The following is a 25479-nucleotide window of genomic DNA, read 5'->3' as shown; positions in this document are numbered from 1 at the left end:
GGATTTAGTCAGCCAAATCCCTTCCTCCTGCTTGCAGCATTGTTAGGAAGCCATGAAAGCAAACACAAATCCATCTGACAGACAAACAATTCAAGTTATGGGTCACTTTTTTCCACTTCCTGTGGGCCCATGCTGCGGTCAAAGGTAGCACAGAAAATGAGTAAGTCTGAAACACTTTGTGCCTCTGTTTTTAGAAACTTAAACATTCAGCTCAGCTGCAAGTGTAGCAGGAGAAACACTCAATGTGAATTCAGTTTGGGTTTAATCTGTCAATGACTTTGCTTCTCCTCAGACTTTGGAATGATAATTTGGCCCGTAGCACGTCTGCACATTCTCCCTGCAGCCCACTTGAAAGGCTTCTGCAGCACAAAGTGCCCAATTATCATCTAATGGTCATTATCTCAACGTGCATTTCTTCTTTTAGTGAACGCACCCTGGAGTTGAGAGAGTGAGCACAGAGCAGTCACGTCTCAGTCTCCCTGTTTACCTCTTCCTGTTCTTATTTGACGCAACTGTGATGTCAAGTCAAGGAAAAAACACCCAGAAATCAACTTTAATGATTCATTCCTGTCTTCGACTTTAGGGGGAGTTGTGTAAGAGATAGAATAAAGGAAAGAAGGGGTGGATAAAAGTTGAGGATTTCAGTTTGCTTATTTTTCCTCTTTCCAGCATCTGTGTGTCTTGCTCAAACACTTTCTGAAAATTGAAATTTGAAAATGACAGTCACGACATGATTATCAGTGGATGTGACTGAAGGCTCTTAATACATTTGGTGAAGCTAGCTTCCACTGGGGCATAATTATCATTCTGACATAATGAAGTGACTACAAAGGAGCTGTCCTGCATCCTAAGAAGGGGGAAAAATTAAGCGTGCAGAGGACCCATTACTCTTTCCACTTGTGTTGAAGTATGGCTTACTGAGTAATGATTTGTGCAACAGACCTCTAACCTGAACTAAACAAAGTTGAGCTGGGGCATTGTAGCATCCGACTCTTCTCCAGGATCAAAGAAGTGATTCTCTTGTGTGGCTGTGCACACATAAAACCCTGTTAGGAAGGACAAACCCAGCCGGATTATCACGGTCCATCCCTGCAAGGATACAGGCAGTTGGTTTTGGCATAACACTACAAAGTCTGGCTGCCTGTCAATACAGGCACAAACACCCTAATGTTTGAGTTCTGGGTGGTGCAACAGAACAAACCACAGGGCATTGTGTTCAAACAGCAGGCTATTCTCTGCACTCGTACAACATCACACGGCCATATTTCTTGATTTTCTTTTATCATCAATGCTGGTGAAAATGCCTTTTAGGCCTAATGAGAGAAAAAAGCCCTGTGATTTCAGTCAAAAGATGAGTGGCACTAAAGAAGAAAACGATTGCAGCTACTTCAATGATTGTAGCTTTGATGACAGGAGAGAATATGTATTTTGTTGATTTATGCTGCAGCATAAAGGAGAAGCAGGTTTATATCCTCAGCTATAGATAACAAGTGAGTTATTGTGCGAATAAACCTGAGGTTACCCTCAGTATGCAAAACATTTTGTCACGTTTTTGATTTAGCCGCCACAATACCAGCCTTTTGTGCTTCATTTCTATGGAAATGGTGTCAGTGTCGACGTCTCAATCTAACAGTTACATCCATACTTTCTAAATCTTATTACTGCGCGTGTTGGGTGTTAAAGGGGCAGCGCCTTTTAACACAAGGCCTTTGCTGACCTTTCAAGCACTTCCAAATTTTTTCCCAACACCAATCTCATGTAGGTTAGCTGGCAGAGAGCAGAGCAGAGAGCGCTGCTTATTATGTATTACTTTGCTTTTGTAGTCCCTCCACATCGTTACTCATCCAGTATGCTTAAAGGTGCTCTCCCCTCTGGCAAGCACAGCTATGACAGTCAGCTTTGGAAGTTAGGAGTCTTTCAAAAAAAAAAAAAATTCCTGTCTTTTCTCTATCTCTCTTTTACTCTTTCTTGGTGTCCCTGCTCCTCTCTATCTCTCTCTCTTCCTCTCTCGCTTGAGTCCTCAGAGAGCACCTGACTGACGTGTTGTTCAAGGATGAAAAGCACGGCGGAGGGGAATCCAAAAGCAAACAACACAAAAATATATATGAGTTGACGGAAGAGACACTGCAGCGTGAGCGCACACAAACACACGCACACACATAGACACACAGCTCATTGGTGAAGCCCTGAGGATTATCAGCAGCGCGACACTGGACACTTCAGGGAAGACAGCATCTGCTCACTTCCATATTTAATACCACAAAAAAGAACAATGTGTTCTCAGGAAACTTTCACTTTGTGGAGAAACAAAGCCAAATTCAGCAGTGCAAACACAAGTTATCCCCACAGAACTGCACATTTCTGCTGTCCAGGTAGCTATAGAAAGCTACCACGTGACCAAACCCATTCACAGTGTGACTAAAAGCCATTTTGCACAAGAAATTTGGACAGACATGGGACCTTTGCTTTCAAAGACTTGCTTTAACATCTATCTTTTTTCCACTGAGTTATGTAAGGAGTTCAGTGATGTCCCCTCTCTCTCTCTCTCTCCCTCCCTGTCTGTGTCTGCTCGGACAAATTTAACCAGGGAAACTGTGGCAGTTGCAGCAGAGTTCAGCAGACACACATCCATTCATCAGCTGCAGAGTCCCAGCATGCACGCTCTGCTGCTTCTGGATGGGCCGTCAGTTTGTGCAGGACTCAAAACAAGCAAGGGAGCGCCACAGGAGGCAGCGGACAAGGTTACAACGAGGCCATATGCTCTGTTTGCTTCCCACTATAACCAACTGTTCCACTTATACTGAAACTACATGACGCTGACAGAACACCTCCTGCTTTAGAGGAGTCGTAAGAGACACTGCAGCCAAATGGAGGGGAGAATTTTTTCTGCTGTAAATAGTTTCAGTCTGTGTTTACCCTTCAATCACTCACACATTTATCACACTAACATAAAAAAAAAATTGGGGGAGCAAGTGGTTTACCAAGCAGAGAGCAAACAGACAGCAACTGTGACAGCTACTTATTACTTCACATTGACTTTAAATGATTTGGCAATGATTGTGTGTGTTTCACTGCCATGTCGGAAATGGAGGAAAACAGACACTTAAGAGACATAAATTCAAGATCAGTAACAGAAACACGCACACACACACAAACTGAGGCACATTTAGAGAAGGCTGCAGTTTCAGAGCCAATCACATGACATGTTATGTACATGCAATAAGAAACTGCCTGCTTACTTAATGTGTTTCTGAAAAATATGCATGTGTGAGATTGGAGTATAAAAAGTAAATATTAAAGTGTTTAAAAATATGGGAAAGAAAATAATGTATTGCATGAAAGTTTGAGTATGATGATTGCTTTTGAATCCATTACCCATAGTTACATCCCTGTCAACAGATTGATAGATTAACTGTGAGCTTTCTGTGTGGTGTAAGTTTTTGTTTTTTTTAACTGGCTCTTGCCTCGTAAGCAGAAATTGCTTGGCCTAATAAAACGGTGATTAACTTCTACATCAATATAACTCTTTGGAATATGGTTAGCAGCATTATTGTGACCTGTAAACGTATTCGCCTGGGCGTTAATTATCTCTTCATTATTAAGGATTGCCGACACTGAATCTTTGCTGACTCACTCAGAGTGACACACTTTTTGGTGCAACATTTCAGAAACACATACATGACACCCTATATTAAGCTACTGTTGTCACGTCATGCCTTACACAGTAAAATGAGATTATCAGCAACAAGATTTGCTACTTCTTCATATTGAAATTTAGTGCCCCTGATGGGGTCGGATCGAGTGGCTATGTTTAGAAGTCCACTGATGAAGTCTCCACATGAGAAGTTAGCAGGCAGGAGGAGTCCCCACATTGCTGGTTCTTCTTCCTGTTGCAGATCTGGGTCAAGAACCAAGGTCGTCATCAGGTGACGAGCAACACCTGGCCCCGGTGTAGCTCGTCAAGATGAATCCTCCTCTCCGTCCAGCATGTCGTCTCTCACTATCTGCTCTCACACTCCCTGTGAGAGCATCACTGTGCGGCTGTTCTTTTTCTTATATTCTGCTTTACACACGCACACACACATACACAAATACATGCCCATACCACTGATTACAGATACTGACCTTTTTCATTCTTTTCTTTTTCATTTTTTTGTAATGAATTCATCGTTAGTTTGCATTATCCTGGTCTTGTCTCCCATTTTTGTTGCGACCTAATAGCTTAGTTGTAACATGTGTCAGGCATTTGTTGGAACACCGGGGCTGTAAAACCAGTTTGTCTGGACACCTTTGAGCAAACTCGTAAGCAAAGTAACAGTAATACATCAGAGTTTATTAAGTAATTTATTGTATTAATCTTATCAATCTTGCACCAGTGTAATGAGGAAGCATTGTAATTGCCCCCCCATAGTTCAAAAAGTTTTAGAGTTTTAGACATATGTATAAAATCTGATTACTCATTTTTTGATGTAATTTTAACATTTTATCTAAGCTATATTTTTCAGGCGTTTATGCCTTTATTTGGAAAGGCATAAAAGCCTTTCCAAATAAAGGCATTGACAGAGGATAGAGCAGAAACTGGGTAGTGACATGCAGACAGGGGGCCATAGGCTGGAATCAAACTCAGGCCGCCTCTTTGAGAAATGTTGCCTCTGAACATGGGGCACACAACTTAAACACTAGGCCAAACCAACACCACTCATTTTAGCAAATTACATTTTGCTATATAATTGTGTCCTGACATTCTTATAACTCACAAAGCATGGAGGCACATGGTTTTGAGTGTGTGTGTGTGTGTGTGTGTGTGTGTGTGTGTGTGTGTGTGTGTGTGTGTGTGTGTGTGTGTGTGTGTGTGTGTGTGTGTGTGTTTGAATCTTATTTCTTTAATATATTATAGCGTGCAAGGAACTATTACTTTCATGTGAAACTGCGCTCTTCAAATAAACTTGAATTTGAATGCTCCACTAATATGCGAATTGAGTTTCAGGTTGAAATTCTCACAACCTTTGAAACCTTTGAACATTGCCATGCACAGAGATATGGACGTGTATCAAATCTCTAAATGCAAAAGCGACCCCACCACAGTACAGAAAGCTCTGAGCACTCGCATGCCGTGAGGAACAATCCTCTAAAGGATTAATAGTGGCTGCTCCATTACTTCCACTCTTTATAGTTTTTTTTTATTTTTTTATATCCAGACGAGCGGTCATTACTCGCTGACAGCAGTCTGTCGACATGTAGGCAGGAATCTTCTTAGCCTGCAGATTACACAGAGCTTCTGTCTGTTTCCTCTCTACCCCCTCTCCTACCTGTAATGTAAAACATGTCAGTGAATGAAGTCATGTTTTCACGGGGCACTACCAGAGGAATACATTGCTGTGCTGACTAACAGAATGACAGATGCTTTGAGTGGCTCACCGCTGAGTGACAGCAAACTGTCAGAGCTTTTTGTGTGGCTGTGTTTCCGTCTTTTCATTTCACATGCTGCCAGGGAGGGAGGGTCCCATCCTGGCAGCCGCAGTTGAGTAAAAAAAAGGCACCTAGGAGGCATTTTTTGGGCTTGTCAGACACGAGAAATCTAATCCAAACAGCCAAGAATTGGAATTTGAATGAGATGCCCGAAAATAGCAGCTGTCTCCGCATAATTGGAACAAATGGAAGTTGGAAATGCGGCAGAAAATAAAAGACAGAAAACAACTGGGATGTAACGGGACACTATTTGCTGACAGTTAGAATAATCTGGGGAGAGCCATGGCACAGGCAGGCTGTTGTTTATAGGCAGGCAGCTTATAGTTTCTGTCAAACTGGGGCTGATCTCTGATCTTGTGGGTCGCAATTATGTGCCCCCTACTATTTCTCTTCCATCCTTTCCTGCTGCCATCCTCTACTCCTCTAAAACCCTCTGGTCTCCTAAGCAGCATTTAATTGTGAGGGGCTGAGCCGGGGAAGGAGTAATCAGATGAGAAAGGAGGCAAGGGGGAATCACGTGGGTATACATTGGCTAACGGGGGGATTAATAACACTAGTTCAGCTGCTCTGACCGGCAAATGGGAGGTGGGGGGAGAAAAAGCGTGGAAAAGAGAGTAAAGAAGAGAGAGTTGCAGCGCCAGAGGACGATAAGATGAGAGCAGAGAGTAGCAGGAAGAAGAGACAGAGATGGGGAGAGAAGAGGGTAATAGAGAAAGGGAGTTAGAGCAGTGAGAGGGAGTGGGAGGAAGAAAGAGCGAGGAGAGGAGGCAGCGCAGCGCAGTATGGGGAGGGGGGGGGGGGTTAGAGAGACAGGAAGAGAGAGAGAGTAAGGGAGAGAGAGATGTAGAGACAGGAAGCCTCTACTGCTACTGAGCCAGTGAGACGCAGGCAGGCGGAGAGAGAAGACGGAGCGAGAGAGAGAGAAAGAGAGGCCCTCCAAGGCATCTCCGAGGCCGGCCCAATGAGGGGGTGAGGGGCTCAGGAGCACCACAACGGAGAGGATGGTGGGAGGAGAAGAAGAAACTGAGGGATAAGAGAAAGGGTGATTAAATCAGAATCAGGCTTCAGCGAGAAAGGGGGAGTGGATCGGTGGGTGGGTTCTGAATTGAGGATGGGAAAGAGCAAATAAAAGTTTTGAAGAAGGCAAAAGAAGACTGAAGATAGACGGGTAGTGTCAGGAAAAGGCAGGAGGAGATTCATGGAAAAAGACGGGGAAGCTTTGTGTCCCAGGAGTCCTCCTGTTCCTCTTCTTCTTCTTCTGTCTGTGAGGCTGCTGGACATCATCCATCACCATGTTCTCTGACAGCAGGGCTACAGCGCCGGGGGAGCAGAAAGGCTTCAAACCACACGCCCCTCACTTCATCCCCTGGCTGCGAAATAGTTTGAAACCCCACCACAGCGGAGACCTGGGGCTCAATGGACAGTTCAAATCTAGCTCGGAGGCCCGCAACAACCTGGCCCCGCTGGAGAAAGCCAAAGGCATCGGGTTCTTCTCCATCCAAGGGAAGGATCGAGCCAAGAAGGGGGAGCTTCGGTGTAATGGCGTGGGGATGGCGAGGATGCTGCCAGTAGTGTTGAGAGGGCACAACATCCTGCAGGGGGGTCTGGGGAAGCAGAGGGAGGAGAGTCCTGCCAGGTGGAACCAGCCATCAGAGCTGCAACCACATCCAAGCCCCCAGATCAGTTCAGAGGATGCACCACAGGGTCTAAGCAAAAGCTCAACGAGAAACCAGAGCAGGAACCCGAGCCTGCCTCAGTCCCAGAATGACAGGACAAGCACACAAGTTAGGAAATATGGACCATTGGTGGGACCTCCCCCAGCTCCTGCCACTGAAGAGACAAACTGTAAGGTACCTCTGGTAGTGGGCCTGGAGGACAAGAGCAGGAAGGTGTGGGACTACAACAGCAGCACCACCTACCGCCACCGAGACCTGCATTCCTCCAGCTGGGTGAGCTCGGACAGTCGGGGGCTCATAGAGAGGCAGCATGGCTTCACCACCAGCTTCAGCTACATCAAACAGCAGAACAGGACCTCACAGAGCCAGAGAGACCTGAGGGAACCACCTGTGGAGGGTTTCAATGGGCCACTCAATGGAGTCATCTTCTCCACTGAGGTACCTCAGAGAGGCCTGGGTTGCACCACCACGCTACGAGGACCCAGGAAACCCAGACCAGGCTTGGAGCCTATCTCTATTCTGGGACAGAATCAAACGTGGGTCCAGTACAGGCCAAAAAACGAAGGGGAGCCGCAGAGGAAAGAGGCAGGCTGCAGCAGGAAAGTGGTTCGAAACCAGATTAAAAGGGTTGTGAACAATCTGGAGCAGGTCCTGACAGCTCTGAGAGACGTTCAGCAGGAAATGAGAGAGGTAATGTATGGGATTTTTTGTTGATAGAACGAGAAACATGTTGTTTTGCCATCCATTTAGTCTGTGATTTTCTTTCCTCTGCTGAGAGAAGACCATACATAAATTAGTTCAGGACAAAACCAGAAAAGTCAATGCATCCTCTCTTGTTAATTTACACCTTTCCTCTTGCAGGAAATGTTCATGCTAACTCTTTAAATCCTTGAGGGCTTGTAGATAGCACTGCACGAGCAGAATTTAACATGCAATAATAAGTCAGCAGCAAGGTTGCAAGAATGTGCCACAGTCTGCAAACTGTTTCTCTAACTCTCCTCTGTCATCTGTCTCCAAACATATACACCACCCGCGCTCAAACATTTACATAGGGGTGATTGAGACAATAGCTATGCCCCATTTGCATGATGCATTCAGAGGTTGCTGATGTGACGCTGTGTGACTTCAGGCAAAGCAGTCGCCTCCCCTCTCTGCATCTCTTTCTCTCTCCGTTCTGTCTCTCCTCCTCCAACATCCCCTCTCATCTCCTCCTCCACTCTCCCTCGGTATGGACAGATGTCGCTCCAGGCACAGCTGGATAGCGTCCGATGGTTTTTTTTAATCCATTTATGTCCGAGCATTTCTGCCTCGTCCAGTACGAGTGACACGTAAAATCTCGCCTCTTGCAATTTGATCTGCATCTATGAGGTCGCAGCTAAACCCGAGTTAGTAACCTCATCATCCTGGCCGCGAGGTTTTGTGTGACAGCATTGATATAGAATTGATGAAAGTGCATATAAGCTACACAAAAAGAAGGGAGGAGATGGGGGAGCTTGCAGACACTGTGATAAAAAATCCCAAATTTTCACAACAGAGACGACAGATCAAAGGAGGATAAGGCACCCGAGAAGACTTTGGTTGCATATTTATTTCAAAGCCCTGTTTTATCATTCTGTTGCAAGAGCAGCAACCCTCAGTTTTATTTAATAATCAATCACTGCTATAAAAAGGAATTGGAGAGAGCTTGTAAAGCATTTTAGACAGAGACTAAACAAATATTAAAGCAACACTAAAGACTTCTCTCTCACACAACTGAAGAATAAATTTGATTTTGCCGAATCAAAAAAATTCCCTATGACTCAACTTCGAACAAAGCAAGAGCAGAGTTAAACTACAAGAGTTAACTCAACTGACGGATCTCTACAACAAACGCGTCTGAGCACTCATCAGCACTATGCAAAGACCTGAGGGGTCAAAACACATTGTTTTTAATAAACACCCTTGGGAGCAGCAGATGAAAACCAGGGTCCTCTGCTCTTTTATCTCCTCTGATTTCTGACATTAACAAGCAGCACCTGCTCAGAGTCCCTCCATGTGCATACACACACCACACTTCAAAGTAATATGAAATGCCTCTTCGATATTAGAAAAAACAAAAAACAAAGACGAACCAGGTCATCTTTTGACATCAGCAAGGATGTTGTTGAACACACAGAACAAAACAATAATTCATCCCTTCCAGCAGGGCTGAGGATTTATCTGTGCACGCAGAGCAGGTGGAGAGATAGGTCAAACATTTTCCCAAGTGTAATTTTCTGCAATCTCTCCTGCCTCCATCATTGGATGTATGTGTTTGGTGTGTGCCTATGTGTGTGTGTGTATTCGTGTAAGTGAAACCACCAATTTGAGTGTGTTTGTGTTAATCATTGATGTGTTTGTCTGTGTTTCACATCCTCCTGCTGTGCACTCACTAATATGCATGCAACAATAGATATGCATGCTTGTATATGATTTATTGTACAGTGTGTTTTGCACTATGCACAAAGAGGTAGTGCTGTAGCAGTGAACAGACCTAAATTTAACCAACACATTTGTAGTAATAGTAATATCTATATATATATATAATCTAGGCTAAGGTACATATTTGCTCTCAGTAGTAGCTTGTGTGACACACTTACAGGTTACTTCTATACATCTTGTGAAAACACACTCCTGAAATGCTGCAGATTGCAAATGCAGTAACATAAAATGCAGGACATAAAATCACCCTAGCATTTCATATCACCATTATTGTAGAGGCCAAAGGGGTTGGATTGGTTGTGTATGTATTTTCAAGCATTATGTTTGAGATTAATGAAATTGGAAGAGGGTCTTTGGATTAATGTTGGACTGTCCTGGTGACATAAGGGTTTTAAGCTGCTGACTGAGGAAAACGCAGTGTTTGCAGTCCAACCCTAGCATATTGGATTCCTCTTTTTCCCCTTTTTTCTTCCACCTCAGTGCTCGTGTCTAGTATTCAAATAAATGCAAAAAAAAAATGCTTTAAGTGTTGAAGAGCTTCACTGCTCAGTAATGAGCATCCAACTAATGATTTTCTCTCAATCCATTCCCTCATTTGGGAGAGTGTTCTGCTTTTTGCATTTTTTTTATGATTTCAAATTGAATCTCTTTTTGTGGTTTTAGACTGTCGGCAAAACAGCATAAAAACATTTGCAGATGTCACCTTGGGCTCCAAAGTTTCAGGTGTTCATAAAGGGCACTTCAGCGTTTAAGCACTGTACTTTCATAAATTGTGGGGACTCATGAAAGACACATTTTCAAAAAGTTGTCAAAGTTAAAGAAGCATAGATAGAGATATTTAGTCTTTTATCCCACCCAAATTTGCTCCAAAAATACTGCATCCTATGTTTCCCATCAACCAGATCACATCATCATGACATCAGCTGGCTCCATCTCTTACTCTACAAAGCTCCTCTTGACAGATGACATTATGCAATTCTTGAAACTGATACCAGAGTTCTCTTTGTGTTACCAGACTGTATATATTCATCCCTCTTTGTGTGTATTTTGTTCAGGTGGTGCATCAGATCGACTATCTCACCTCATCCATTGATCTGAATGAAGAGGAGCAGCTGAACACTGAAGGAGGTGAAAGCGCCAAGCCTTACAGTGACAGCAGCTCCGGCTCGGGTTCCAGCTCAGGTGAAGTAATGTTGGGAAGCACGATTCAGAGGCCCCCACAGCAAGAATACCAGTCAGGAATGTCAGACTCATTTGGCAAACTCAGGAGAGGTCATCATCACAGCAGGAGCCAATCTCCACCAAACATGCTACTAGGCCCGAGTCGAACTCTTCGCTTCACCTGCAGTTTGGGGTCATCTCCCAGACGAGGTGGGCACAGTCTCGTTTCATCTAACCCCCCTCAACTTCAGAATCACCCCTCAAATGACTTGAATGTGTCTCCCCAAAGAACCCTTCCGATTCGGCCTCCCACTCCTGGCCTCTCCCCTCTGACTGTAAACCTCCATCACTCAAGCAGCCCAGTGTCTCAGCCTCACTCCCCTGTGCCTCTCTCCTCCATCAGGGTATCCCCTCCCTCTCCTGTGTCTCCAAAGCCTCACCCACCTCCCATCAACAACCCTTCTGTTGTCATAGAGAATAAAGCAGGGGCTCAAGAGACACCACAAAGTGACCACCCATCTGCCCAAGCTCCATCTGCCAGCTGCCCACCCACCAACTCAGAAACTCAAACACACTCCAACACCAACAGAGAGAGGCGAGCATCCTCAGCAGGCCCCGTTCAAAGACCCTCAGAGGCTAAACCACTGACAGCACAAGGCCGCAGAGGTCGCAAGCCTCCTCCGTACCCCCACCACAGACTCTCTGATCCCACAGAAAAAGTGAAGGAGCCCCGGCAAGCTCCCCCTTACCCTGAGAAAAGAAGGCTGCTCTCGACCACAGTGTGAGACGATGCAGCAGCGGGAGCGGGAGGCTGATCGGATAGAGCCATATTCACAGCAACCAGCCACGAGACAGCAAGAGTGGAGATTGATTTAAGGTTCGCCAAGTTGAGCTCAGACCAAGTTTCCAAGGTGACAAGTCGCAACTTGGGGTGAGTATGTAAGCAAGAACAGCTTGGCTCTGCAGACGTCCTCCTATACAAATCTCTGGGGTACTAGGTTGAATTTACACAGGGCATCATAACATCTGTCTGGGTAACAAGAGCCAGTATACAGATGCTCTGTCTGCACCCCAGCTCTCAGATCCCCACAGATTGCCCAGTGAAAGGGCAAAGGAGAAGGCCTAATTAGATAGAGCGATGAAGGAAATTAAATTTATTGCAGCATGACAAGAAAAGGGAAGATCTGATTGCAACAGTACACTTCAACCTATTCAGCCAGACACATCCAGTCACATATGTCAGTAATGTCAGGTTTAGATAATTGCTGTCAAGAGTTGTGATGGTCTAACAAGAACTCAGGGCAGCTAAGGCTACATTTATTCAAGGGGAGGGGAGAGGCCTGGAGATCCGTTTGAGATATTGAGACAGAAAAGATGGCAAAATATGAAGAACTTATCGAGGCCAGATAGAAAGTTAACAGGACTAGAGACAGGGGGCAGCTGGTCGTTTGTTGTACCCTTCACCGGGCCCCTGGTGTTATAGAAATCCCATCTCCTTTGCTGCCTCTGGCTTGACCGCCCCAGCCACGATCTCCATCTGTTCCCCTGGAAATGTCAGGAGACGCAAAGAGGTAGAAATAGGGGGCAGGTGGTAGTAAAAGGAAATAGAGAAAAAGGAACAGAAAGTGGAAACCATGCCTTATTGATTCAATAAAACAGCACTGCTAATCGATAGCACATTCATCTTGGTCATCGGATGTTATTCTTTCTGAAATGTTACATTGCCTTCTTGAGGCTCTTTCTACATAATAAAACAGTTTTTATTCTCCTGCTTTCCACAAATCAATTGAAATGACCAAAATGAGTGTGTTTGTTTGTCCCTCAGCACTCAGTAAAAAGAAAAATAGCCCACAGTTATTCAGCTACATCAAGGCCGAGTTAATCTCTGAAACAGGAACACAGGCTGAAGGTCTAGGGAGATGTTTTCTCATATTCTTTGTAGCTACAGCACATAGCATATGTACAATAAGGGAGAATGTTATCGAAGGCAGCAAAGAGAATGGTTTATGAGTTGTTGTTTTTTTTTGTGCCATTTTTGGACTGTAATGGATGGCAGAGAGAAATAAGCTTTAAGCTTGTTATACATGGAAAGACTTCTTAGCACAGAGTCACAGCACTGTTAGTTTTTGTCTTATCATATGTTTTTATGAAATTAAGAAAACAAATACTCATGCTACAAAGTTTCTACAGCAATGTTAGAAGCTCAATGAGGCATCTGAAAGCTAGCATTAGCATGCTAATTTGCTCACAATGACCTGACGATATCTACCCATAGACAGTATAAATTATGGACGTAGTATCCGTGACGTCACCCATCTGTTTCTGAAGCACTGTTTTGAGGCCAATCGTCGGTGGCAGCCATATTGCTGCTGTTGAGTGATTATGACGTAAAGAGGTGGGCTTTGAGCCTCCTAGCCAACAGCTACAGTGTTCCCGCCTGTCAATCAAGTCAGCTGTGCCTCTCATTGGAAGACTCGTAATCTCAATATCTTCGAAATTGCCACGGTAGAAAAAAATTCAACCCCGCACAGTGTGTGCAGCTAGAGAAATGAGCTATCCAGACTACACAAGTCTTTTGTACCAGGCTGTTAACATGTTTATTTCTGCTGTAAAGATCGTCTCTTTTGAATTGGTGTGTATGTGGTTTCCCGGTACTTCCGGAGCCAGCCTCAAGCGGATCCTCGATGAACTGCAGTTTTTAGCACTTCCACATTAGACTCATATTTTTAGACGTGAGGTTGCCGCTTGTGTCCACCGTCCTAGCTTGGGGTTTTTAACATGCTATATAATATTAGCATCAAGCACTAAGTATAACTGAGGTTTTCATGTCATTGAAAACTGTTGGATCAAATGAAATTCTTACCTGATGATGAAACAAATGTGTTCCCAACCTCAGAGTATGGTCCCCTGTAAAGGTATGAAGGATAAATGTAAGGTATTGTGAAATTATTTAACCAGAAAGGGAAAGCTAATGCGCAAACCCAATGTAATGCCTGGCTTCTCATTCTCTGTCATACAGGTTGTAAATTACTCTTAAAAGACTCTGACTCTTAAAGATAAGTGTCTTTAACTGAACTGGGTCCAACTGTTAGGCTAACAGTGTGTGGGTTGTAAGTGCACATTTGTTACAGCGTGTTAGGGGTACAAAGCCAACAGTTCAGGAATTATTTAAGATTCAGCCATAATGAAGAAAAGAATGATTGGTCTGCTGTAAGTCTATGGACTATGAGGAGCACTACAGGAGGAGTCAGGGACTATCATTGTTAAGTTTCAGTATGAAATTCATTGAACAGTTGTTAAAATATTACAGTCTGTTATGTTAAACTGACTCTTAAGACAAGGCCTTCCCCGGAGCCTCTTTTTCCTGCTTGGCTCAAAATGTTTATAATCAGGCCTTTAAAATGCAAGCCATTATAATGTAAGCCAGAGTTTGGCAGCTTCAAGTGCATATATTTTCCTGATTGTAGCACTGTAGGGGAAAAGTTGAAAGTAAACATCTTTAATGGTACCAGATGGTAAAGAGTGGTGATATGTGTTTAGGGTTTTGATGACAGCATAGATGCAGTTTTGTGTCTCAGAGAAGGAGAGAACTCGTCGTATACAAAGAGCTATTTTGCTACAGAGACTTATCACTGAATGGAAAGACCAGCTTGAGAACAAATTGTAAAATTTCTCTCCATGAGGCCACAAAACTGGAAACCAGAGTCTGAAATAGTCGCATCTTTGCTACAGGATGCACTGATAAGAAGTAGGAGAATCTGTGGGAGTTTCTTGGCACAGCTTGTGCCAGCTCTGCTGAAGTGTTACTACAAAATAGATTTCCTGGACATGAAATGCAGGTGCTTATAGCTACAGTCGTGATTACATTTTACATAAAAGCAGTGGTTTTATTGCGTAGTTTCCTGAATGAATGTTGAGTTCTTTCATTTGCAGACTTCAAACTAAGTAATGCTAATTTCAGGACAATCACGATTGCTGATTTACTCTTGGCTTAACATAAGATAAATAAATCCCTCTGGACTCTGTATCTCTTAAAGCCAACAAAGATCATCGTGCTATACATTCCCATATGTACCTCTGGATTTACTAGATCCTCCCTGCAAAGCCTTATTCCCTAGAAATTAACAAGAAACAATGGGGGCTCTTTATCTCATGGAAAACATTTATCCTAGGACAATATATGTTAATTGATGTGCTTAAAGACTGCATTTTTTACAATGTGTATTTTAATATAAAGTTTCAAATGATGTCTCATTTCTATGCTGAAAAACTAGCTTTTCTACTGCATGCAAACTGACTTTAATTTAGGAATACATTAGCTGTGTTCGGGCTGATATGACAGTGGCATACAAAACCGACTCTCCTCCATGTTCACTGTGGCCCGGCTGTGACAGTGTTCAGAATATTTAACACCCCTCTGCCGGCACTTATATTTCTCCTCTCTTTTCATGTTTACCCTTTAGCAAGGCTGTGGGAGGTTCAATCAGATCATGACTGACATGACAAGACAAAGAAATCGAGTTAACTCCAGCATGGTGACTACGTGTCTTTATTGAAACATCCATCACATTTCATCAGGAATCAGGACAGCTAACCAGTAGAAAAAAAAGAAAACGTCTAGAAAATAAGTAACATCTTGTGTTTTTTCTCTTCTGGGTCAGCATCCGGACGTGGTTATTTCCTGTTTGTGACCCCAGAGGGACCCTCAGCGGTGACAAAAGGGACAAACAATCTGAGCATTTCCTCAACTCTAGCGACAGAACATCTCTAGACAGATGAGAGGATCCAAACCCCCGACCAAACATGGCACAAATCTCAGTGAGTAATCCCACCTCAGAATCAAATCAGCGAAATCCTCAAATCTGAAATCAATCCCCAGAACTCATCTTCTGGACTCTTGTGTGGATCTAAGAAGGTTGGATCACTGTAAGGAAGATAAAGGCAATCCTACATGCCACATAAGGGATCAGGGAGAGGAGGGGGACCTGTAATCATAGAGCTGTACTTCTGAAACCTGCACAATCCTTGCTGATCCACACGTGGTACAAGAGGGATGATAGTAAAAGTTTCAGTAAGGGCTTCAGTGTGAGTATGTGATGGCATCTCTTTGCTATATATACTCTTCTGTTCAAAATGCCTGTGAACCCCTTATATTTGATTATTTTGAAATCTAAATCATGAAATTAAAAGTTATTCAAACAGGAAACAAGCATGTGACAATAAAATAAAAATAAAATCTCCAGCCTTGCATTGCTGGCTGCAGGTGACTAATAAATAATCATTACTGCATATTTAAACAAAATAATTAAGTTTAAGCATTGTTCAAGGTTTTTATGACAAATACTCAATCACACTGTTTACAATTTGTAAAAGAAAAACACAAAACGCAGCGTTACATTCAGTGTTTCTGTTCACCCGTCATTCAATTTATGTTACAGCACTGCTTTCTGCTCCAGTGTCCCCCCGCGACGGAACAGACAGTCATGAAAGTGGTACTAATTGGTGATTTATGGAATAGAATGTGTCCCCATAGTTGTAGAACAGAATGATGTTCAGGAAAATGTAATTGTTTTTGCATGTGCGAAAACCCTGTCGAGGATTACACACTTTCCTCTCAGGATTATGCAAGATGAATAAATCCCCCCCTACTCTAAATATGTTATCTATACTATACAAGCCCCGCCCCCGACCCCAATCCTCTACACATTCACATACATCCTCAGTGAATGAGAACAGATTTGCTTTCAGTTAATATTACAGCTTCAGTAGCTAAGAAACAACAATGGAAGCACTTTACCTTATGCTAGAATTTAGCTAGGACATTATGTAGTAAAAAACCGGAATCCTCAAAATATTTTTTACTTAGTTTTTTGTGTTTTTTTCATGTTTTGTTTTTTTTTTTTACAGATGAATCCATTGTTAAAACATTGCAGGGAATTTATGTATAGACCCACTCAGTGCAGCACGAACATTAGCCGAATCATCCCACTTCCATTGTTGGTAGTTAGTCAGAACAACCCCCACAAATTCATCCTTCATTCACTAAAGAGCTGAAACCCAGTGCTCCTCCATGAGCTCATCAAGGTGCTCGGATTGGTCAAAAGATGGCCGCACAAAAGTCAGACGTCTGACGTCTTACAGCTCATCATGTTTTGTCCGTGCAATGGCAGTCAGCTTGGAGAGTTGAGCGCTGAACTTTCCCTCTGTATGGGTCACTGGAGGTCAGACAGGAAAAAAGAGCGAATGTCACAGAAAATGTTAAGATAGAAACAAGGACAGGCAGCATCACTGGTGCAAAGAATCTGAAACCAGACAGTATCGTCTAACTGCAGAGCTGCAGAGCAGGCAGTTTGAGACCTGCAGGTTCCTCACAGGAAAAATAAAAAGCCAACACATCAGCTGTTTAGATCTGTAAACGAAGATGTGCCCTAACTACAGATTAGGAGAGTCAGAGCTGCTACACTAGTGTCACCTGAATATAGTGAGTGTTATTACTGTAACTTCATTTAATTTCACTCTTTCTGCTTGTTTTTCTATTATTTACCCATTAAACCCATCAAAATTACATCAGTTATGTTCACAAGGTCTCATTTTGTGTCGACAAGGGAACATGTCCTGTTTGCTGAATATTTAAAAAATGTGCTTGTACATTGTTCAAATATTAAAATACACTTTTTCTTATTCAAACACATTATTATGCCGACTGTTACTGGAATTAAGTGCTGAGATTTGGATAAAAAAATTGTTGCATGGTTAAAAGCATCACTTTAGCTCATCATTGAGATGTTTATGGGTCTGAAAGTTCCTGCTCATGAATGAATCAAAAGGGGAACAAATTGCTAACTTGTCTGCGCACACAAAATAACCCACAATTTTAGTTTTAATTTACCCATTTACATATGCCCAAGAGATGATTATTTCTACAACCAAGTGGTAATACAAGCTTTAAATATTAAAACATGGGTTGTTTTAAAAAAAGATCTAAATAAATATAATGAAATAAAATATATAAATATAAGATCTATAATACATAAAATAACTCATACAGCCCATGAAGCAATTTCTCATATATCTCCATGTAATCTCCAAAGGTAATACAACTGTGAAAGTCATCCTTAAATTGCAAACAGCAAACAGTCTTTGTAAAACACATGTTTAAAGCAAGAACTTTTTGCATTTGAAACACATCCCCTGAGCCTACAAAAGGTACTCTTCTTTGTGCAACCTCACCCAAATATTATGACGGCTTGTAGCTTGTTTTTTGTGGAAAACCCCTGACCCACACGCAAAGTAATCACAGACTGCAGACATGGCTCTTATTGCCTGCAGGTGGCATAAATGAAAAAAAAGGTTGTAACAGCTACTAAAATCTATTGGCATCTGCAGTTTTAAAACTGCAAGTAATTTTACTTGAAAAGATGGAGCATGTTGGTGTCAAGCAGCAGCCTCTAGTGTTGAAAAATGAAGCTGATGTACAAGTGCAAAAAAACTGCAGTTCCTTAAGTGTCCACTTGAGGCTGACTCCAAAAGCTAAGCAATTACAATTAGGTCCCATGTTAAAATGACCAATTATACAGCATGGTTGAACATGTTGACAGCCTGGTACAAAAAAAAAAGTTTCAGGTATATGGCTTGTTTCTTAATTTGTGCACACTCTACAGAGTGTGATTTTTTATAACACACATCAGTTAAGATAATATAGAGGCTGGGAGTTGTATAATAACTGTGCCTAAATTTGCATGATTAGGAGCATGGCTGAATTGTCAGATAGGTGGGTGTGTTGTAGCTGTTTGCCAGGAGGCAGGAAGCCTGCCTCAACTCAAACTCTTTGCCAGTGTCCAGGTTGATTGAAAGTTAGGCTAAGTCGGCGTTTTAAAGAAAGCAGACATCTTTATGCTTCAAAACACCACAGAGACTACATCCGTGTTTTAGATCGTCTATGGTGGGTGTGTATAGAAATGGTCAGAGAGAATCTGAACAGTTTCCTCTTGTGGAGAATCTGCAGCCTACTTAATTTGGACATTTTAATTTGTGAGTGAGATTGTACCCAAAGTACTTCTGGTGAGGAGTCTATCCCTAGAATCGAAAGTGTTCTCCTGAGGTCTGACAGAGAGGGGATTATCGTTAAGTCTGTGATAGTTGCAGGTTGTTTTTAAGTCAATAAGCCTCTGTTCTGTACTGTCTAATCTACTCTTACAGTAAATTGCAGTGTGACTTGTCAAATCCTGCTAATCACAGTCCGGAACTGAAGCCTCAGAGGGGATTTGTGCCGAAAACTCAAAACCAAACAAACAATGCAACAGGGACAAATGGCAGCCCACTCACAGCTGGAGCATGTGCTTTAGAGGGAAATCAGCAGGGAACTCGCAACTTGATAGAGAGGCGGGTGGTAGACAGGTAGAGAGGGAGCGGGAGATTGACATGACAAGCAGAGGGAGGGGATTGAACTCTTAGAAATACAATATATTTCTCACCTGTTGAGTCTCCTACAGTAAATTCCTCTGGCTTCAAAGGAACGTCACTTTGTCCTGCTGCTGCGCTCTGCGACTGAAAACAGCAGCAATGAAGAGGAGAGGGAGGAAAGGGGAGGAAGAGAAGAGGAGAGAGAGAGGAAAGCGGAAGAAGAGGAGAGGGGAGATGGAAAAAATAAACAAAAAACAATGAGAGGCGGCACAAAAGACAGCAATTTTTTCGCAACAGATTGGATGGGAAAGTAGGAGGATGTGATGTGATGCCAAGGTCAAGGAAATGCTGTGCGGGGGTGGCAGGTGTGCTTGTTTGTGTGTGTGTGTTTGTGTGTGAGGTTATTTTTGTTGAATCATTTAGTGAAGTTATTTTCTGTGTGTGTGTGTGTCTTCTACTTGCAGGGCACGGAGCCCGGGCAGGAGGAGGAAACATGTGCTTGCACTAATGACAGTGTCAGGACTGTCCTTGCTGGGGGAAGGAGGCGTGTCAAGGTGTGCTTCACTTCACAGACGACCACATCAGACCTCCACTAAGTGACTGAACTTACGAAGAGTCCAGGCATTAACCTTCAGTGAAACATTATGTGCAAAGTCACCATGTTCTGAGTTTGACTTCCAGGAGAAATAAAGATCTCTCTCTCTCTCTCTCTCTCTCTCTCTCTCTCTCTCTCTCTCTCTCTCTCTCTCTCTCTCTCTCTCTCTCTCTCTCTCTCTCTCTCTCTCTCTCTCTCTCTCTCTCTCTCTCTCTCTCTCTCTCTCTCTCTCTCTCTCTCTCTCTCTCTCTCTCTCTCTCTCTCTCTCTCTCTCTCTCTCTCTCTCTCTCTCTCTCTCTCTCTCTCTCTCTCTCTCTCTCTCTCTCTCTCTCTCTCTCTCTCTCTCTCTCAACTAGCTGGAATGGAGCTCAAACCATCAATCGAGGATAAAAGATCTAAAAATGTTCAGGAACATGTGGAGCACATGACGGGTTTCCATGGAGACATAGGTGTCAGTGGAAAGCGCAGCAAAGTAAAAGCTGGTCCAAAGTGCAACTGTCTGTTTCATTCAGTCATAATAAGAGTGCATGACCAGGTATACTCTGCACTGATGATGTCAGGTGTATTGATTTATGCATAACAACACCTTTATTTATTTTTCTAAAGTTATATTTTGGGGTCTTTTTGCCTTTATGATATGACAGCTGAAGAGAGACAGAAAATGTGGGGAGCAGAGAGGGGGGAAGACATGCAGCACATGGTAGAGGTTGGGAGTCGAACCAGCAACCTCTGCAAAGAGGACTACAACCTCTGTACGTGGGGCGCTTAGACCTCTAGGCCACCGGCGCCCCAACAACTCCTTTATAACACCAAGCTAACACGGGTCAGGAGAGGAAATCTGTTTGAAATGATTTGGAAATGTGAATTTATTGTCAGACAAACGACATGAACAAAGAGCTGTCGGTTCATATTTGATGGGAAAAATGAGTTGTCCTTAGCAACACTCTGGTGGATCATTTTGATCGATTAGTCAGCTGTAGCCTCGTTTTCAAACTGACAGTTGAATAAAAAGTTGGTTAAAACAGTGGAGAGGAAATAGTCTTTGATTCTTCTTTCCCAATTTGAGGGTTACCATGGTTTCACTGCTCATAATCAGTCTGTGTGGAAATCTTTGGGTTTTATATTTTTGGACCTCACTCCAGGCTTTAGGAAACAATGAAGGAATCTTTTGATTGATTTCTGAATTCAACAATAAAGTATTAAAAGTAAAGGTTTGTCTAAATTATTACTGTTATTTTTTGGGGTTTGTGGCTTTTTTGCCTTTTTTATTGAAAGGAAAGCTGGAGAGAGACAGGAAACATGGGGAGTAGAGAGTGGGGGAAGACATGCAGGAAACTGTCACGGACGGGAATTGAACCAGCGACCTCTGCGACGAGGACTGTAGCCCCCACACGCAGGAAGCCCACACCACTAGGCCACCAGCGCCCCCTAAATTATTTTTTTAAAGTATTTATTGCTGAACTCAACTTTCCAGATCTCCACACAACCTGGCTACTTTGCTTACCTGACACCTAATCCTGTTCATTAACAATAAAACTGTCTGATCCAAACCCCACCTTCACAGAAATGTCACATGCATTTCACACGCAGATGAATATCCAGGTTTAAGGGCCCACAGTGTCATATTTAATTGTGTGATTTCATCCATTTTCTTCTCAAGCTAAAACTGTTGATTTTATCTCGCATTACCAAGCAACCAAAAAGCAAATTTGAGAAAGCATGAGACAGAAAACAATCCCGCCTTAATCTTGCCCCTGAGCCTGATTTATATGCTGCTGCATTTGTTGGTGCGTAGGTGGTTGGTTTATTATTTGCTGGCCACGCAAAGATGTTCATCAAGTGAGCTTTTCCCTTTGATTTGTGCACACACTGTCAATTTTATGATATTATCCTGGGCTCAGAAAAGAGAAGCTTGATCTCAACATTGACAGAGTGCTTTAAACTGCTCGATAACACACACAGAAACTTTCAAACAGTTTGTGAAACTGGGAAGTCCAGTTGTTGTCTAACAGAAGCTACACTCCAACGTATCACTCAGAAGGAGAAAAGGAGAGGAGTTACAACTCAGCTTTGCTTTTCTTAAAAGAAGGAATGAAATCATTGATAATCCTAGTGAAGTATTCCCAACTGAGTACAGGGATTGGTTGAGAGCATAAAAAGACATGTGTGGGCAGGCAACATTTGCATCTCACAGTTTAGGGAATAGTGTTTCCTTTATACTTACATATGCGTTGGCATATTCAATTTTGGTTCCCTTCAGTTCAGCTTTGAACTGAGTGAAAAACAGGTACGATTTCCCCTGGGGCCTAGTAGAAAGGACAAAGAAATAAGTGTTAGCGACATTAATTCATTTGTATTCATTCATTCGCTTATTAAGTCGATGTTGGACATGAATATATTTAAACCATGAGCTCTGTTGTGCTGCTTCTCTCTTGCTCTCCACTGGGACTGTCACGATTTACCAAAATCAAAGAGTGACTCAGTGGAAAAAGAAACAGACGGGACTGATTCTCACTAAAGACATGCTGAACATCAGGGTCACTGAGCTGAAGAGGAGTGTTACCACAGGAAGCTTAATATCCTCATCCTGATCGTGTGTGTGTGGGTGTGTGTGTCTCTTACCTCCACACAGAGCAGGAAAAAAGTCTGTCGTCATCACTCAGACCTACACTCATCAGCCATTGCTGTTTGGCAAGAAAAAAGATGAAAATTTATTTTAAAAAAAACGCTAGGACTTGAAAATATGATACTGGACACTGATAAAATGAGAGAAAGAGAGTGAGAGAGAGAGAGAGAGAGAGAGAGAGATAGAGAGACAGAGAGAGAGAGAGAGAGATAGGAAGAGAGACGGGGAGAGAGAGAGAGTTAGTGACAGTGAGAGAGAGAGAGAGAGAGAGAGAGGGTGGGGGGGAAGAGACTCACCTCATTAGTTCCCCCTTGTGAGGCATAAGTGAATGAGCATTCATACTCCCTCTGAAATGATAGAGTAACATAATGCTTGTTAGTGCAAAGTTTAACCTGCACTTTATGGTCATTGTTAACCCATTATTCTTTTAATGCTTTAATTAGAGATATATTCATTCATGTAATTAAAATGTATATAAATCAAGCCTTTCCTTATGGGGACTCAAAATTAATTTCAGTTCAGCAAACATACAAAACCATTAATTATTCAAGCTGTAAATTGCGAGGATTGGCTTTTTTTTCTGTGTTTGAAATCTCTACAAAACCAAAAGGTCTGTTCAGGTAACTACACGTTGTAGAAAGAAGCATAGCTGTGACTAAAGTTAAAACAAACGGCTACCTTTCATGCCCTAATGGGTGCATCATTTTCCATTTGTTACAGAAGTTTTAATAAAAAATTATTATAGACTTGGTACAGTTTACTCCTGGTCACCAGTGATGTCTTTTGTAAATATGTGAAAATGTTCCTTATATCAGAAACTACTGTTAGGGTTACTTATTTCCAGAGGTGTCAAGTAACGAGGTACAAATACTTTGTTACCTTACTTAAGTAGAAATTTTGGGTATCTATACTTTACTGGAGTAATTATTTTTCAGACAACTTTTTTTCTTCTACTCCTTACATTTTAAAAATAGCCTTATTACTCTTATTTAAGTTCGGCTTGTTTTCATTCTGGCTTGTCATCGTTCAAAAAAAAACAAAAAAACAAAAACCTATCCTGATAAATCACTCCATCCGGATAGAGGGAATTTGATTGTGGTTGGATGAGAAGTATGAACATGATATTTTAACATATTAATATAACATTATAGTCATTATGGCCTTTAGAAAAGTGTGTTTTTTTGGGCGGTAGGGTAGTGCACTAATAGGCCCCTGTGGCGCAGCCTAAGTCTTTGTCCATAATGGCATTTTTTCCCCTTACATTACTTTTACTTGAGTACAAAGCTTGAGCTGATACTTCAACTTCTACAGTAGTCTTTTTAAACCATAGTATTCATACTTCTACTTGAGTAATGATTGTGAATACTTTTGACACCTCTGGTCACCAGTGATGTCTTTTGTAAATATGTAAAATGTTCCTTATATCAGAAACTGCTGTTAGGATTAGTTTTTTCATGATGGTGGTTTCAAATCAAATGCCAGCCATACAACATCATCATTAACGCTAATTGTAGCTCCTGTTCATACCATAGACTGTATAAAATTCAGGTTAAATAAGGTTCATACAAATGCTTTTCAAATGACTTCTTTGAAGGCCTGTTGTGATGGGAACATTTTAGCTAATATGCAATTTTTAGGGACTTATTATTTCTGTAATCCAAAAAGAATGAACAAAAACACAAGTCATTACTTGATACTTCATCAAAATAAACCACTGAAGGAAACAACAGTGACTAAACTGAGTTTCAAACTGCATGCAGAAAGTAGCTGTCAGCCAATGAAAGGAGCCGTTGTGGCACAGTGCGAGCAACGTGTCAGCAGCTCACGGGCTATGTCGTCATCAAGATGCGACTACAGCTGACAAATGGAATGTAGTTTTTCCTCTTATGTCAATATACACATCAGATAAATCTACCGAAGCCCCCTAATGTGAAGGAGTCAAACCTCCTACAAACAAATAATTATATTTTTGTTTTATAAATATAGTGTATTCTGCCCATTTTCCAATAACAATGGACCAAACTGCAATAAACTACACAGTTAATTTGCCTGAATTTAAACTTGCTTAGGCTGGCAAACGTCTCATATACGTTTTTTGGTGTACGGTTGCAGTTGAACGATATTATCTAGCTCTCTAAATAAAGGACAAAATGAAAACAGCCACTTACAATCCCCTCACTGAACGAGTGCACCACTCCTCCAGGTTTCACGTTGAACTCAACCGTCTTTGTCTGGTCGGCAGAGGCACGAACCGGGACGAATGCTGCAATCAGCACAAATATAAGTGGAAAAGCCAAAGGACCAGTGCAAAAGTGGGTTTGAGTCGCCATCTCTCCTTCCTCTTTATGTGTGTCGCTATTTGGCAGTCCGGCTAAGCAGCAGCTATCCCGTCGCCGGTGATAGACGTCACAGACTGCGTCACAAAATAACCCAAGGAACCTGCAAGGAGCATGAAATACAGCAGCAGCGCATTTTCCTATATGTCTACTATCTTTACCAAGTTACACAATGTACAATGTTTGATGGACATACATATACATTGTTTTTATTACTGAAGCGCTAAAGGATGATCAGGACGACAGATTAATCGTACATTTGCCTCTCTTGGCCACATGATGTCGCCCTTAATCAAACCATTTCTGGGCTACGTACAGTGGATATCAAAAGTCTACACACTACTGTTAAAATGCCAGGTTTTGTGATGTAAAAAAATTAGACCAAGATAAATCATGTCAGAACTTTTTCCACCTTTAATGTGACCTATAACGTGAACAATTCAATTGAACTTTAAAAAAAAAATCTTTTAGGGGGAAGAATAAAAACTAAAAAAATAATGTGGTTGCATAAGTGTACACACCCTCTTATAACTGGGGATGTGACTGTGTTCAGAATGAACCAATTCAAACTTATGACAAATAGTAGTCAGTGTACACCTGTCATAATTTAAAGTGACTTTGATTAATCCCAATAAAGATCAGCTGTTCTAGAAGTTTTTTATTTTTTATTCTTCCCCAAAAAATATTAGTTTTTTTTTTTCAATTGATTGTTCACCTTTATAGGTCACATTAAAGGTGGAAAAAGTTCTGACA

The 25479-nt window shown here is 42.1% G+C and overlaps 2 protein-coding genes across 3 annotated transcripts; one reads left to right on the top strand and one right to left on the bottom strand.

The window, feature by feature from the left end:
• Positions 1 to 6371: 6371 nt before the first annotated feature.
• LOC117805750 (serine/arginine repetitive matrix protein 1-like) lies at positions 6372 to 20448 on the top strand. Of its 2 annotated transcripts, XM_034674297.1 has the most exons (5): positions 6372 to 7835; positions 10661 to 11697; positions 15230 to 15584; positions 19634 to 19723; positions 20121 to 20448. In XM_034674297.1, the coding sequence occupies exons 1-2, from the start codon at positions 6762 to 6764 to the stop codon at positions 11549 to 11551; spliced, it is 1965 nt and encodes a 654-aa protein (XP_034530188.1). In that variant the 5' UTR covers positions 6372 to 6761; the 3' UTR covers positions 11552 to 11697; positions 15230 to 15584; positions 19634 to 19723; positions 20121 to 20448. The 2 variants fall into 2 exon arrangements, with proteins under 2 accessions (XP_034530188.1, XP_034530181.1); XM_034674290.1 differs by lacking the exon at positions 20121 to 20448 and having other exon boundaries at positions 19634 to 19902.
• On the bottom strand, positions 15300 to 24805 carry mydgf (myeloid-derived growth factor). The gene is made up of 6 exons (XM_034674310.1): positions 24559 to 24805; positions 22687 to 22737; positions 22387 to 22448; positions 21989 to 22070; positions 19241 to 19313; positions 15300 to 16981 (listed from the first exon to the last, which is right to left on the bottom strand). Exons 1-6 carry the CDS (start codon positions 24718 to 24720, stop codon positions 16902 to 16904), a joined length of 510 nt encoding a protein of 169 aa, XP_034530201.1. The 5' UTR covers positions 24721 to 24805; the 3' UTR covers positions 15300 to 16901.
• Between the last annotated feature and the right edge of the window lie 674 nt (positions 24806 to 25479).

This window comes from Notolabrus celidotus, chromosome 2 (assembly GCF_009762535.1).
Source record: "Notolabrus celidotus isolate fNotCel1 chromosome 2, fNotCel1.pri, whole genome shotgun sequence".
NCBI classification, from domain to species: Eukaryota; Metazoa; Chordata; class Actinopteri; order Labriformes; family Labridae; genus Notolabrus; species Notolabrus celidotus.
Note: the sequence above shows the minus strand (reverse complement) of the source record. Positions and strands in the feature narration are given on the sequence as shown.